Source organism: Peromyscus leucopus, chromosome 12 (assembly GCF_004664715.2).
Source record: "Peromyscus leucopus breed LL Stock chromosome 12, UCI_PerLeu_2.1, whole genome shotgun sequence".
Lineage (NCBI taxonomy): Eukaryota > Metazoa > Chordata > Mammalia > Rodentia > Cricetidae > Peromyscus > Peromyscus leucopus.
Genome location: NC_051073.1, coordinates 24,158,179 through 24,172,141, shown reverse-complemented (window position 1 = coordinate 24,172,141; position 13,963 = coordinate 24,158,179). Strand labels below are relative to the sequence as shown.

General features: G+C 34.6%; 1 protein-coding gene across 1 annotated transcript in view; it reads right to left on the bottom strand.

Moving 5' to 3' along the window:
• The window catches only part of Robo2 (roundabout guidance receptor 2), a 1,235,714-nt gene that overhangs the window by 88,001 nt on the left and 1,133,750 nt on the right, over nucleotides 1–13,963 (bottom strand). Inside the window, 3 exon segments of the mRNA XM_037209998.1 lie at nucleotides 987–1,192; nucleotides 4,601–4,772; nucleotides 8,312–8,436. Coding sequence (XP_037065893.1) covers nucleotides 987–1,192; nucleotides 4,601–4,772; nucleotides 8,312–8,436 — 503 coding nt within the window.

Genomic DNA, 13,963 nt, shown 5'->3' with positions numbered 1-13,963 from the left:
CCTGCTACTATTCTAAACTTTCTGTTCAAGATTTGTAGCCCTGGCTTGAGAGACGGCTTAGAGGTTAAGAGTACTGGCTGCACTTCCAGAGGTCTTGAGTTCAATTCCCAGCAACCACAGGGTGACTCACAACGATCTACAGTGGGATCTGATGCCCTCTTCTGCTATAAAGGTGTACATGTAGATAGAGCACTCATGTGTATATAAAATAAATAAATAAATCTTTAAAAATATATATAGTCCTGACTGGGCGATAGTGGCACACGCCTTTAATCGCAGCACTTGGGAGGCAGAGACAGGCAGATCTCTGTGAGTTGGAGGCCAGTCTTGTCTATAGAGCAAGATCAAAGACAGGCACCAAAACTACACAGAAAAAGCCTGTCTCAAAAAAAAATTGTAGTTCCAATATTGGAAAGAGAGCTAAGTCAATAAGTGTTTGCTTTGCAGGCATGAATACCTGACTTGTACTCCCAAACCCACTTAAAAATCTAGAAATAGTGTTGTGCATCTGTAATTCCAGCATTGAGAAAATGGAGAAGAGCAGTTACCTGGGGCTCTTCTCTACTAACTAAGTTCAAGTCCCAAGAGAGACCCTGTCCATTCCCCACACTCTCTGTCCAAAGGAATACCATGGTGGGAGTGTTTTGAAGAAGGCACAAAGTTGTCCTCTACTTCTAAGTGCACACATGAACATATGCACACATTCAAACACACATACAACAATAGTTAAAGTAATATATAAAATTTTTTAATTTCACTAAGGACATGCATATGGGTACACAAGTGAAAGGATTCTAGGTATAGTGTGAAATTGTTAATAATGAAAGGACAATTATTTCAATTAATCATTGTTAAGCCAAGAAATAACATGGCCTATCATAAAATGTACAACAATCATGTGGAGATGTCAGAATTTTTTCAGTACACTGTGCAAGTTTTCTTGAGAGCAAAGCTGTTGATAAGATGAGGAGCCAAATCCTACGTACCCGTAAATTCTTAATCTGCAGGGTTCCTTGTTCCAGGATTGTTGCTCTTGGATCTCTACCCAGGAAAGTAAAGCCCTCCTTTAGCCAGCTAATTACAGGAAGAGGGTCTCCAGTGGCTTTACATTTCAGTAGCGCTGTACCATCTACTGCAAGTGTTTGGTTTATAGGTCCTTGCAGGATTATGGGTGGAGGTCTATCTGTCAAAACTAAAAGGTAAACACAGATTCAGAAAATTTAGAGTTCTATGACTCAGTAGTCTTGATATGTTGACATTGAGTAGTAATAATAAACACCTAAAGCATTTTACTGGTATTTATAATGTAGTTGGCCTTTTAAATATATAGTATATTTTCCATCTGTATACATTGAACATACACCTACATATACTGCACGAAGACCAGACTATTATTTTAACTTGCTGTGCATTCATTATAATTAAAATGATCTGAGGATATATTTTGACATTTTAGAAAGGTTGAATTGTATTGAAGAGCTTAGTCACATTGAAATTAAAATAAAAATACAGATAGCTTCTAGCTGTTAATCATACATTGTTCATTTATTGCTCATAGAGATATATATATTTTTTAAAAAAATCTATGTGATGTAGTACATGTAAAGCTAACCTCCGTCTTTGCCCTTTGCTTTAAACACATGTGGATTATATAACTTACTACGTACTCATAGAAGCTATCGGATGCTATGTTTACATAGGCTGATGTGTCTTTGTCCACGATAAAACATTAAACCTTAAATAATTTATATATAAAACTGTGACATTCAGTCTTTAAACTATAGTCATGCCATTTCAATGAGTTTATTGAGTAGGTGAACACAGCTAAGAAGAATGCACTAGTCAACTAGAATGCTGGGCATGACAAAATTCATTTTTTTACTCACAATCAGTATTTACATTCAAGATAATATCATAAAGTTCTAGCACAGTATGCCTTTTTGCTTATGAAACATTATCCTATATCAAAGTAGTCCGTGTGTTAAGAAATATTTTAAATGATTAAAAAATATAATGATTTAAAATGACATTATATAAATCGTTCAAAGGAAAAAAATTAGTTGAATATTGTGTTTCTTTAAGAATTCACCAGATTTCCCCAAAATCAAACTGATAAGCTCAAGTTAAAAAAATTAACTTTTAACAAGGAAATATCTGTAGTAGGGTAGACATCAAAGATTTTTGTTTAATTGTGAAAAGTTTGCATACTTTATTTTTCTATATTGTACATGCAAACATGCACATGTATCTAGATGTATATAAAATATATGTATGTAATGTATGTATCTTACTTAAATTATATTACATGCATTATATATGTAAGTACTTGATAAGAATCAAACAGTTGTAACTTAACTAAAGGCAGGACATAGGTCTTTGCAAATGAGGATGCTCTAACCCCTAAGCAACTGAATCTATGATTCCAATTACTAAAATCCTACTAGAAATCAGAACACAATGATCTGCTTGGCACAAACCAAAATTACAACATCTTGTTTTAGTCATTTTTTTCTTATGTTTAGAAGTAAATAAAATAATTTAATTGAATAAGGGTGTAGAGCATCATAGCAATTGTAACAAATCTGGCAATAACTGGACAAATGAAAGCTTAAAGGAAATGCTTATGGGTTTTCAAGATAAATCCAAGCCATAAAACATTATAAATAATTTTATAATTGCGGGAGAAAATGTGTCCTCATTACCTGAGTAAAATGTGTTCATCAAATTTGAAATGTTGTGGCATATATGTTTCAAGTTAAACAGCTATGTAGAATTCCAGTAATTTCTTAAAACCTGCTTTTGTTGTCCTATCTCTAACATCATTAGATACAACTAAAGGTCAACTAATTAGAATTTACCCCCTCCCTTTGTTTCACTACCTAAATAAGTAGCTCATTGCCTTTTGAATGACTCCAATCAATAAGGTAATTGAAAAGCTCCTGGCTAGAAGGCATTTCAGTTCCAGGGATGTTATGTCTGGAAGATGACCACAGCTTTCCATGACACTGAAGTCAAAGGTTAAATGAACATTTAGGATTTTCACTGATCTGTGAACAAGTCTGTGGTCTTCTTTAACTACATGTTATAAATCCTTAATAAAACATTCAGATAAGACCACAGGGTGGCACTTATTGTCAACATAAGGTGTAAAATATGTTTTATTTCTATAGGCTTTTTAAATGCTATTGGCTCTTCTCATAGAGTGGTCATTACATTTTTTTTAATTTTGAAGAAAAAAGTTGGAGAATCAGAGAAAAAATGAACTTTGAATAAATTAATGACATTTTTAAAGATATAAATATATTTAATGTATATTTTTAAAAGAATATATTAAATAATCTGGTCCAAATATCTTATTTACAAAAAATATGTGTGTAGACATTTACTCTGGTACAAAACATGAGAACTTTAAAAATCATTATCTTTTATTCTGCTAAAGAAATACGGGGGCCCAGAAAATCAACGTTCTTGCCAACTAGGGAAGCCTTGCTCATCATAGTTACCCTTGAATTGGGCTTCTCCTTCAGTTTGATAGCAGCAAATTCTCTGCAGCACCAGTAGGTATGCAGCCCATAGCCTCAGCATCTCCCTAAACAGTGTCTGTCTGTGCTACCCACACATACACCATTCCTGACACAGTGCTAAACTGAACCTTGCCATAGACAGATATTAAAAGATATTATCTTTCTATTCATCTCAAATGGCCTCTTAATCGTCATGTGAATCTGGAATATAGGAAAGGACAGTGACTTTCACCAGTAAAAAATTAAGAAAATCTGGGAGCACGTAGATCGAAGACCCTGTATCTCAGAAACTATGCTTAAGAAGAAAAAAACACCAAAAAGAAAGTTAAAACTCACAAAAATACAACAAAAATGAGTAATTCTTAATTTAAAACCTTAAAAACAGGGGGAAAAAATTCATGCTCACAGATCACACATTATCTAAATCCCCCAAGCTGTCAAGTGCAATAAATAAACTACTGATGAAAAAAAATCAGACCCTTCTCAACTTTTACTAGAAATTAAAATTCAAAGTAGTACATATGTGCAAGTAAAAAAATAATAATTTTAGCATTCATCACTACTTCAGACTGTACTTAATTAATTTAACTTAGTGAATATATAATTAAAGTTGGAAGAATGTCATAATGTGATTAGCTAACTAAAATCTCATTTCTGTTTCAGTGATGATATTTAAAGATGATATTTCCTACTCCTCTAGTCAAGTAAAAGTATTAATATCCATTAGAAGCAGTCATGCCAGGAAAACACTCACTGAAAATATACAGATTACATTTGTAAACACAATGAGTCATATCATTTGTTTAAAATAATGCACAACTGTAAATTTAATGATCTAAATAGCTGTCTTTGAGGTTCTATTTTGCAGGGGATGGGTGGTCTGAAATCAGAGAGAATTAGAAACTATTAACAGATATTGCTTTCCTTATGCAAATGCAATATATTTACTTAGGCAAAGGTCTTATGTAGGCATTGATGCAAGTAATTCAACCAATCAAAAATCTCTCCAAACCTGATGTGTGTATGGAAATAAAATTTATTATTTTCATGAAAGAACTCAAGTGATGAAATCTCACCGTCGGTAACCTCCAACTGCGCTTTAGCTAAGATGCTTCCTGCCACCGTTAAGGCCTGGCAGATGTAGTACCCCGCATCTGAACGCTGGATGTTGGTGATGGTCAGGTCCCCGGAGGGTGACACTGAACACCGGCTAGTGGGTTGCTGAGGTTGGTTTGGAAAAAGTAGGTTCTGTGGGGGGAAAAATAATAACACAGTCTCCTCAGTGTTTTTCCATCCACAAGGAAAATCGCATTAACAACAACTATAACCACTATGGGAATATGGTTAGAAAAATAAAACCTATAGATTTAAAAACACATGGTATTGAAATGATTATATGCATCACAGTGGGTTTGACTAGGAAATATTTTCCTAGTCATAGTCTGTAAGCTACAAAGTCAGCATGTTCTAGCTGGAGGAACAATTGTCTGTACTTCTTAAGATTCAGCACTTTTTACATTTAAATTTGGATTTGGACATAATTCTTACAGTTTTATAGTCCACAGTATCATATTTTAACACAGAGATCTTCAAGATATTGACCAAATTGGAGTCATGAACATAACTATATATATCAACCATTTACTCTCTAATGTCGACTAGTTATATATTTCAGCTTTGAAATTTAGCTATCACTTCTTTAAAATAAACAGGCAAAATACTCCTCCTATGACCAAGCCCCCAGGCACTGTAAGGACATTGACTGTAATGGTAAGTAGAAAGGTAGCTTATGTAGACAGTGACAAGCAATGCCAAATGTCATTGGTGTTGACCAACTTTAATATTTCAGGACAAGTCCCAAACAGTGTATAATGCAGACTGATCAAGGCTAACTTCATTTTTTTATTATAAGTTTTCTGTGTAAGTCGTAGCAGCTTCCAAAAGAGCTATGAAAAAAAAATGATACAACTTAATCAAGGATAAGTAAGTTGTTTAAAATAATAGAAGCTATAGCATGACTCTGAAAGTATACATGAACCCTAAGACCTTCACAGTATTACTTTCTTTTAAAAACAGTTTACTACCCTCTCCATTAAAGCCTGTCACACACCTCAGACAACCCAAACACAAGTCCTTAAAGTTCTTCTATGAGAACAGGATCGTTAATTTGGATGACCTATGATGTTTTACTGTTGTTCAATTAAGAAAAACATGTGGATACAATAAATCATATTGAGGTATGTTACTAGCTGTATTATAAATAAGGACATATCAATTTTTATGTTGTATTTACTTACAAAAAAGAACATTCGAGCGCTCTGGGATCTGTTTTGCAATATAGTAATTAATTTTCCAGGTTTGTAATTAAACAATTTCAATAAGTTGAAATCAGGAGGTAATAACATTCAATTAAAGGCACAAGACACATTTTCACCTTAAAATATTTTTACCCTTGAAGTAATGCCAGTGGAAGAGGATAAAATAGGGTATTAACACTTTTCAATTACGCTAAATGACTTTAATCCAGCAAATGATGTCCTACTTTAATTAGAAGCTCTTCTCTTTATTGCAACATGATGGATGTCCACTTTATTAGATTCAAGTGTGACACTATAAGCCCACTTTACATAAACATTACCATGCTATTAAATGCTGTCTAAAAGGAGCAATGTTTGCTAGCATGTCAGCAATATAATTTCAAAATGCTATTGCCCTCTTCCCAAAGTTATATTACTACACAACACTAGGCATTTTCATACACTTGAAAGATAATTTGAGAATAAACCAAATCTCCTGTGGAATCCAAATATATTACAGATATAAAACATATACAAGAGAAGGGCCTAAAATTTAAGGGCAATTGAAAATGATCCAATGTGCACTTTCCAACAATTAGCCATTAGACTACTAATTTACATTGCACTAATCCATCAGATGGGCTAATTGTCCCCAGGATCTCTTCCTCTTCAGTGTAATATCATTCCACCTTCTAAATGATTCATTGACATGAAAAGTGGCATTTGATTGAGTTTAATCCATCATCTATATTCCCAGGTTGTATGACATAGGCAAAAGAAATGGATTACAAGCCAAGCCCAGGAACTCTGCAGAGCCCTGGAAATGTTTGAGCATCCTATTAATACTAATTGGCATTATCAGCATATATTGAGGAATGTGGACCATTAAGTCTAGGCTCTTGGCTCTTTCTACGGATGGATAGAGACAGATCACTGTAAAAGTCAGATACTAGAAGCAGGAAAATGGAACTATTTTGATATATCTCAATTCATTGAATAGAAATTTACGGTTTGTAATTTCAAATATTTCACTGTTATTATTAATCTCTTATTCTCTCTTTCTTCACTCCCATGGAAGAGATATTGGTGAAAGAAATAAAAGTATATCTAATACTATAAGCAAATCAATATACCTAAAAAGAAATTTCTGTAACATTATTAACAATCTCTGGAACATTTCACTTTGTCAAACAATATAGGAGGAATATTGAAATTCTCTCAATAATTACTTTTCAAAACCATTGATGATTGTGTTAAATACTCTCTGTTCATGGACCAGACTACCAGTGTATATTTTGACTCGTCCTGGAACTATATTATAGAATGTGACTTGTAGGTGTGTGAAATTATCTTAACTTCTAGTTATCTTTAATCAATAAAAAGACATGTTTTCTTATACCATGCTTTGTAATTCAATCTGAAATAAACTTTTTTTATTTCTGAATAACTAAATAAAATAAAAAATAAATAAAATATAAATATAAAAATAAAAAAAAACTGAAATGAACTCCTAGGAGAAATTCACCTCTTGCAGCTTTCAGAAAGCATGTCAATATCAACTGTTGACATTTAGATATCTTCCATTACCTACCCAACCCCAAATTTCTTTTAGAAGTTGGAGTAGCAAGAGAACATGCTGAGGAAAAGCACTCAATGCTTCTTTTTGAGAAGTGCATGCCTTGTTATTTGTAGAGCCTTCAGAATGAACACATAGCTCATTTCACTAGGCATGTGCAGACATGTTGTTAGTCTAAGTTTCCTAATTTCCCATATACTTCAAGATGGAAATTCGTATTGCCTCAACCTAGAAGGGAAGCACTTGTCCACATTTGATCCAAAGTTTACTTGAGAAAATTAATGTGTCCAGTTGAGTTATCAGAAACACCTTGAGAGATGTTTCTGCCCAGAAGGATCACAGCCAAAACAAGAGAGTTGTTTTCTGTATAAAATGTCCTGTTTCCTGTCCAATCTTATTATGAAGAAATCCAGAAGGGGAAAAGGGAAGAAAAGAGTTCCTCCACCTTTAAATGGAAGTGTGCAGAAGTTTATGATCTCTTTATACTGCCCAAGACAGGGGGCTTGAAAGTGTATTCTGTGACCTCTAATATTGAATTTTCAAAAAGCCATTTCATTTCTTATGTGCCAAGGATGATGCTGGGCACTTTAGATGAGATACTTCATTTAATCATACCATGCAACCAAATGCAAGAAGGCAACATGACCTTTGCCATCAGAAATCTTAAATACCAGTGTAGGTTGGGGATCAAACTATTTTATTCCTACTTTATGTTCAATACAGGTTTTTAAAAATAACACTGGCAAATAAAGAGTGCTGTGTTGGAACACTTGACATCCAGTTATTTTAGAATCATTTCTTTCTCAGAAATAACATACAGTGAGCACTGATAGCAGGGGAGATGAGGCATGCTCTGAGGGTCACTGAGAAGCCAGGTTCAGAGCTGTCAGAAAAGCAGTTATGCCCCTACTCACCTGGCTGCCTTCTTTCTGCCAAAAAACAGCTGGCTGTGGGTTTCCTTTAGTTTCACAGGGGAATGTCACTGTCCGGCCCTGAGCAACAATCTGATCTCTTGGCCTAACCACAAACTGTGGAGGAGCTAGAATTTGAAAGGAGAGAAAGTGTAAATATCAACCTTTGACAACAATGAAAAAGATATCAAAGAAAAAATCTGGGTGGGAAGTTCAGAGGTGGAGCAAGGCTCCATGTCTTTACTTACTTTAATGGATTTCTCACAACATAAAGGAAAAGAAAGAGCACACTCTCAAACTTAAGGAAAGAAGTGAGGTTATTAGCAGACATACTTTAAATACTGTGCATCAATATCCTATGTCTTAAATGCTTGCTTAGGAAAATAGCTTCTTCATATTCTAACATTCTCAAGATAAAATGTAATTTCCCATTTAGATCATTTTGAATAGGTCAAGATTAAACAGGGTCAGTATCTTAAGCAACTATTTCCTTCCTCAAAAGTCAATGTATCAGCACACACAAATTTATCTATAATGTTTTTAGGATATTGTATGAGACACTGAAATAACTAGAAGGTACACAATGTGATCCTGATTTTTATCAAGCATTTTAACAATCAAGTCTCATAACATTAAAAGCATTGAAATACTCGAGACATGGGGATTACATACGAAGTTAACTACTAATATGAATACACGCTTCACTGTTTGTCCACTCTGATTAACTTCAGTTCAGTAAACAGTGGTCAGGCAATTGGTATGTTCTCTTACTGGGCACTATACAGTTAGAAATGAAAGGCACAAGAAGCTCATGGCCTTGTGAAAAATAACAATAAATATAGTAATGATGATATAAACAAAACACACCTAACAATGATGAAGAATGTGGTGAGTAGAGAAGGGGGCTTCTCAGAGCACCATAGAAGAACACTTCAATCATACTGAATATAGCAAATATGCATATTGCATATAGCAAACCCGAGAGTGGAGTCTCCTGTAGTAGGGCAGCTTTGAATGGGAAATGAACATTATAAGAATTTTGAGCGAAGAGCAGCATTTGAACAGTGGAATGATGAACACTTTCCAAGTTAAGTGCTAACTGAAGAAGGTTGAAGCAAAATCAAATCTACCCCAACAATGTGTAGTAGGGGAAGAAAGAAAGGTTAAAATGATTAACATAGTGTAGAAATGGAGGAGCACGAAATGCTGCCAACTTTACTGTGGATATTTCTAATATGAATGACAGCTGCAAAGTAAACTCTCCAGAGGCTTCAACATTTGTATGAAGATGGTAATGTTGCATGGGGGAACATTTATTCAGTAGAATAATGCATATGGTAAGAGGCTAGTAGAATGGTGTAGGTAAAGATAGATAATAATCCAAAGAATGAGTGACTCCATTAGAAAAGAAAGAGATGGGAATAAAAATCCTAATGATGCTCAGAATTAAAAGGGGTCTAATCATAGGAAACTGAGTAGCACTAGAGGATATCCAGACACCTCCACAAGGGCATTTTCACACCATGCACTTTAAGCAAAAACATCGTCCTTATCCAAGGACTTTTAGAATAACTACTTTAAATAGTTCTTTAGGTTAGAAACTTAAAACCAATAAAACAGTTTTAAACCAGCTTTAATTTGTAGAACCTGGTACATACAGGAAAAAAAATCCTAAAAACTGAAGTCTGGAGAGTTGTAACAACATGAAATGTCTAATAAGCACAAAATCCAAAGGAGTATTAGAACATGATAGCCTCACATAAACATACAGCCTACTATATACCTAACACAAACTCTACCATGGTATAAACAGCATCATTTCCTCCAAGGGGAAGAAATCAATGATATTTGTTTGGGCTTAAATTTTTGTATTCTAGTATAGTTCCTCTCTATTCAGCCCATCTAACACATAGTTTGGAGACTGAAGGAAATAAATTTCCTAGTTTAGATATCTCTCTATAATTGTAGACAGTGAAAGACTCATTCCCACAGCATGGAGAAATTAGATTTATGGATCTATTTGAGTAGTGTGGTTGGTGTTACCATCTACTTTTCTGGAGATTACCTGATACTTAAAATTTCTTGTAATTTCTACATAATTATACTGAATTGGCAGATACATTTATGCCTGCTTTGAATAGGAAAAATAGCATAAATCAATATGATATAATTATGGTAGGAAAACATTAAAAACACAGCAATGCCCACTTTTATTTTTTGATTTTTGTTTTTGTGTTTTTGAGAAAGGGTTTCTTTCTGTAGCTTCAGCTGTCCTAGGACTCATTTTGTAGACCAGACTGGGCTCAAACTCAGAGATCCACCTCCTCTGCCGCCCAAGTGCTGGGATTAAAGGTGTGTGTTACCACACCTGGCTTCAGAAGTGTCTAGTTTTTGGTAGAAATGAAATTACAAGATGTTTTCTGTGAAAAAAACAACATTGTTCTGGATTTTCTATGTTTTGCAATTTTCCATAATAAATATATATTTTAAGAAATATATAATAAGCAGTCTATACATATTTGCCTCTGTCGGCCCAAAAAAGAAAAAATAGTCCAACAAGCATATTACCTTCATGAGAAGTGTAATGTAATTTAGCTTGCACATTCTCCTCAAACTTTAAAAACTCACTTCAATCAAAATTAGTAGCTTAACACTCAAACAAAAGCCACATAGTCAGCACATTGGGTCATGTGACTTGATAGATGTGAGAAAGACTAAATACTAGAAGATAAATTCTAGAAGCTTGCAGCTGTAGGAGCTCTAACTAGTACTGCTTTATTTAGTTTTTAAATTAAAATAACCAATACAACATATTATCAAATAAGAATATGTAAAAGCATATTCTATTGTATAATTTACTTATTTTGATAAAATTACTATATGTACATGAGGTATTTTTATAAATTTCACTTCCCAATTTTTTTTTTCAAGACAGGGTTTCCTTGTGTAAGAGTGCTGGCTGTCTCGAACTCACAGAGATCTACCTCCCTGGTGCTGAAATTAAAGGCATATATGCACACAACTTAAAAATCTTTTTAAAGATATATTTTATTTTATTTATGTGTAGAGTGCTGCTTAAATTTTTGTGAATATGTATTCATATATGCATGAAAGGTGCAGGCCAGAAGAGGGTATCAGGTCCTTTCCAACTAGAGTTACAGATAATTTTAAGCCATCAGATGTGGGTGCAGGGGACAAATAGGGTTCTTTTGTTTGCTTGTTTATTTGATGAATGATTTTCTAAAATATTTTTCACTCTATATCCTACAACTTGGTCACAGCTTCTTAAACTTAATTTCCCAAATAAGGGCAAGCAAATGACCATACCATACATTTACTTTCTGAGAACATATGATCTATATTTTTATTCATTCTACCTCTTTGACTGACTACAAATTATAAGACATTCTGCTAAGTACACAGGATGGGAAGTAAATTATAAAATAGCCTTGAACAATGGCCTTGACACTAAGTAAACATACAAATAAACATAGTACACTATGATTCATGAAGCAGTTGTTGTTGTTTAGCTTTGCCTTGTTTTTTTTTGTTTTGTTTTATGCTGTGCTTAGGAGGTGGAGACACATTGATCTCTGTGAGTTTGAGGACAGCCTGGTCTATATAGAGAGTTCCAGGACAGTCAAGGTGACATAGTGAGACTCTGTCTAAAAATCAAAAATGCAGAAGATACTTGGAGAAAAGATCAGAGAAGAACCAAAGGAGAACATGTAAGGAGGAAAGAAGAGTCATGCCACAGGCCATCCTGTGAGCTGTGTTCCAAGCCTGATGGGCAGCAGTGAGGTCACTGGGCATGGAGCAAATCAGCATTGCAGGCAGAGAACTGTGGAATTACAATTTTTGGAGGAGGCAGGGCTTTAAGAGTCAAAAAGACCCAGCATACTGAATTGAATACAGATAGGACTAGATTCTTTATGCTAAAGGAGTTTAACATTTTGCCCTGAAAAAAATGACCTACTCAAAAATATTTTTACAAGGAATAAATCGGATTTGCCCCTCAGAATGACTGTTCTGGAAGCAATATGAATGATAATTTGAGACACTGATTAGAAAAGCAGAGAGAGACAAAGGGCGAGAAAAACCGGAGAAAGTTGGGACAGAACATCTAGGTGGGAATTGCACTGTATGGAGGCACCTAAGGGGAACACGCTATCACTTAAACAGAAATATTCTTCCACACGGGAGCACAATAGTTATTCCTGATGCTGTGATCTAAAAAGAACAGGAAATGATAATTTCCTGAACTTTTATTCCAACTCTATAAAAGATGAATACCAAGTAATTTATTGGTATTATTTATAAAACATGCCTTGCATGAGATATTTACTCACGACACATTTTTCCTTCTCAGTCACTGTATAAGTTTGCTGTTTCTAAAGATTCGAATCACTTCTTGTTGCTAGTAATCGATTCATTGCTTTCAATGGATCTGCCGTTGTCTTAGCATTATCTTATCTTATAAAATGTTAAAGCATTCAACACAGCAAGATTCAAGGAATTCTTGAGTCTTTGAAAATGTCTGACCTACCGTCACCTGAAGTCTGGACAACAGGGAAAATGAGAACAATCACTTTTTCTTGGTAGACTTCCTGCCAAAGATCTATATTGCAATCTCTGTGAGGGAAGATTGGTTGCAGAAATTTATTTGGGGGTGGGGTGGGGGCGCTAAAATGAAAAACGACATCAATAATTCTTCTGGTAACACTCCAGTATTAGTATTTCTGCCAGGTGGTATTGAAAATGGCTTGAAAAAAGTGCTTGGGTGATGGTACCAATGGGAGGGAGCAAGCAGAGGAGGCATTCCATCAACAGAGCACAATAGCACAAAGTGTGCTGTATATAAAATGGATTCCTGAGAGGGCTCTCATTAAATATAGGAAACAGAATTAGGCTCTCAAGATGGCCATTCAAAACCTACATTTAAACCCAAAGCAAATTAGAAAAATTGAGTTGTAAACTCCAGAAGAATTGGCTCATTAGAGAAATGGCAATTCTGTTATATGTCTCTAAGACAAAAACTGTAAACTACATATTTGTAATCTCTAAAACCTGGAAACATTTGACAAATCACTTGCAATTATGATGTACTAATCTACTTGCTCAAACTACCAGGTGATTATATCTTACTGTAATGTCTGTAAGAGGAGATATAAGGAAGCCCAGTTGCACAATTCAGTGTTTAATCAGAACATGTTAAAAAAAAAATAGCTCTCTAAGAAAAGTACATTGTATGAATTCCAGAGAAGCACACTCTCATATCAAAAGGTCAATTAAAATTGCAGGTCTGGAATAGTTCAGTTGAAACTGTGTTTTGAGAATTTAAATAAAACGCACAGTAAATTAGATTTGATTTCTGCTAATTTATGCTTCAATACTGCAGTCAGCTCAAGCTGGCTTCAATCAAAGTCATGGTACAGCACTCTTATGCTAATGCCTGCTGGTGAGCCAGAGTGGATGGAATAGAAATCAGAAGCCGAACATGAGTAGGAAGCATAGGCCATGCTCGAGGTGGGCTTCGAGACGAGGGGAGGGGACCTTAAAGGTTAATCACATCATGTTCAAGTTGTTTCTACAGGAAAATATGACTTTCTATGGCAACCATTAACATGGAGATAGTCACGGAGTGGTTAGGTACAT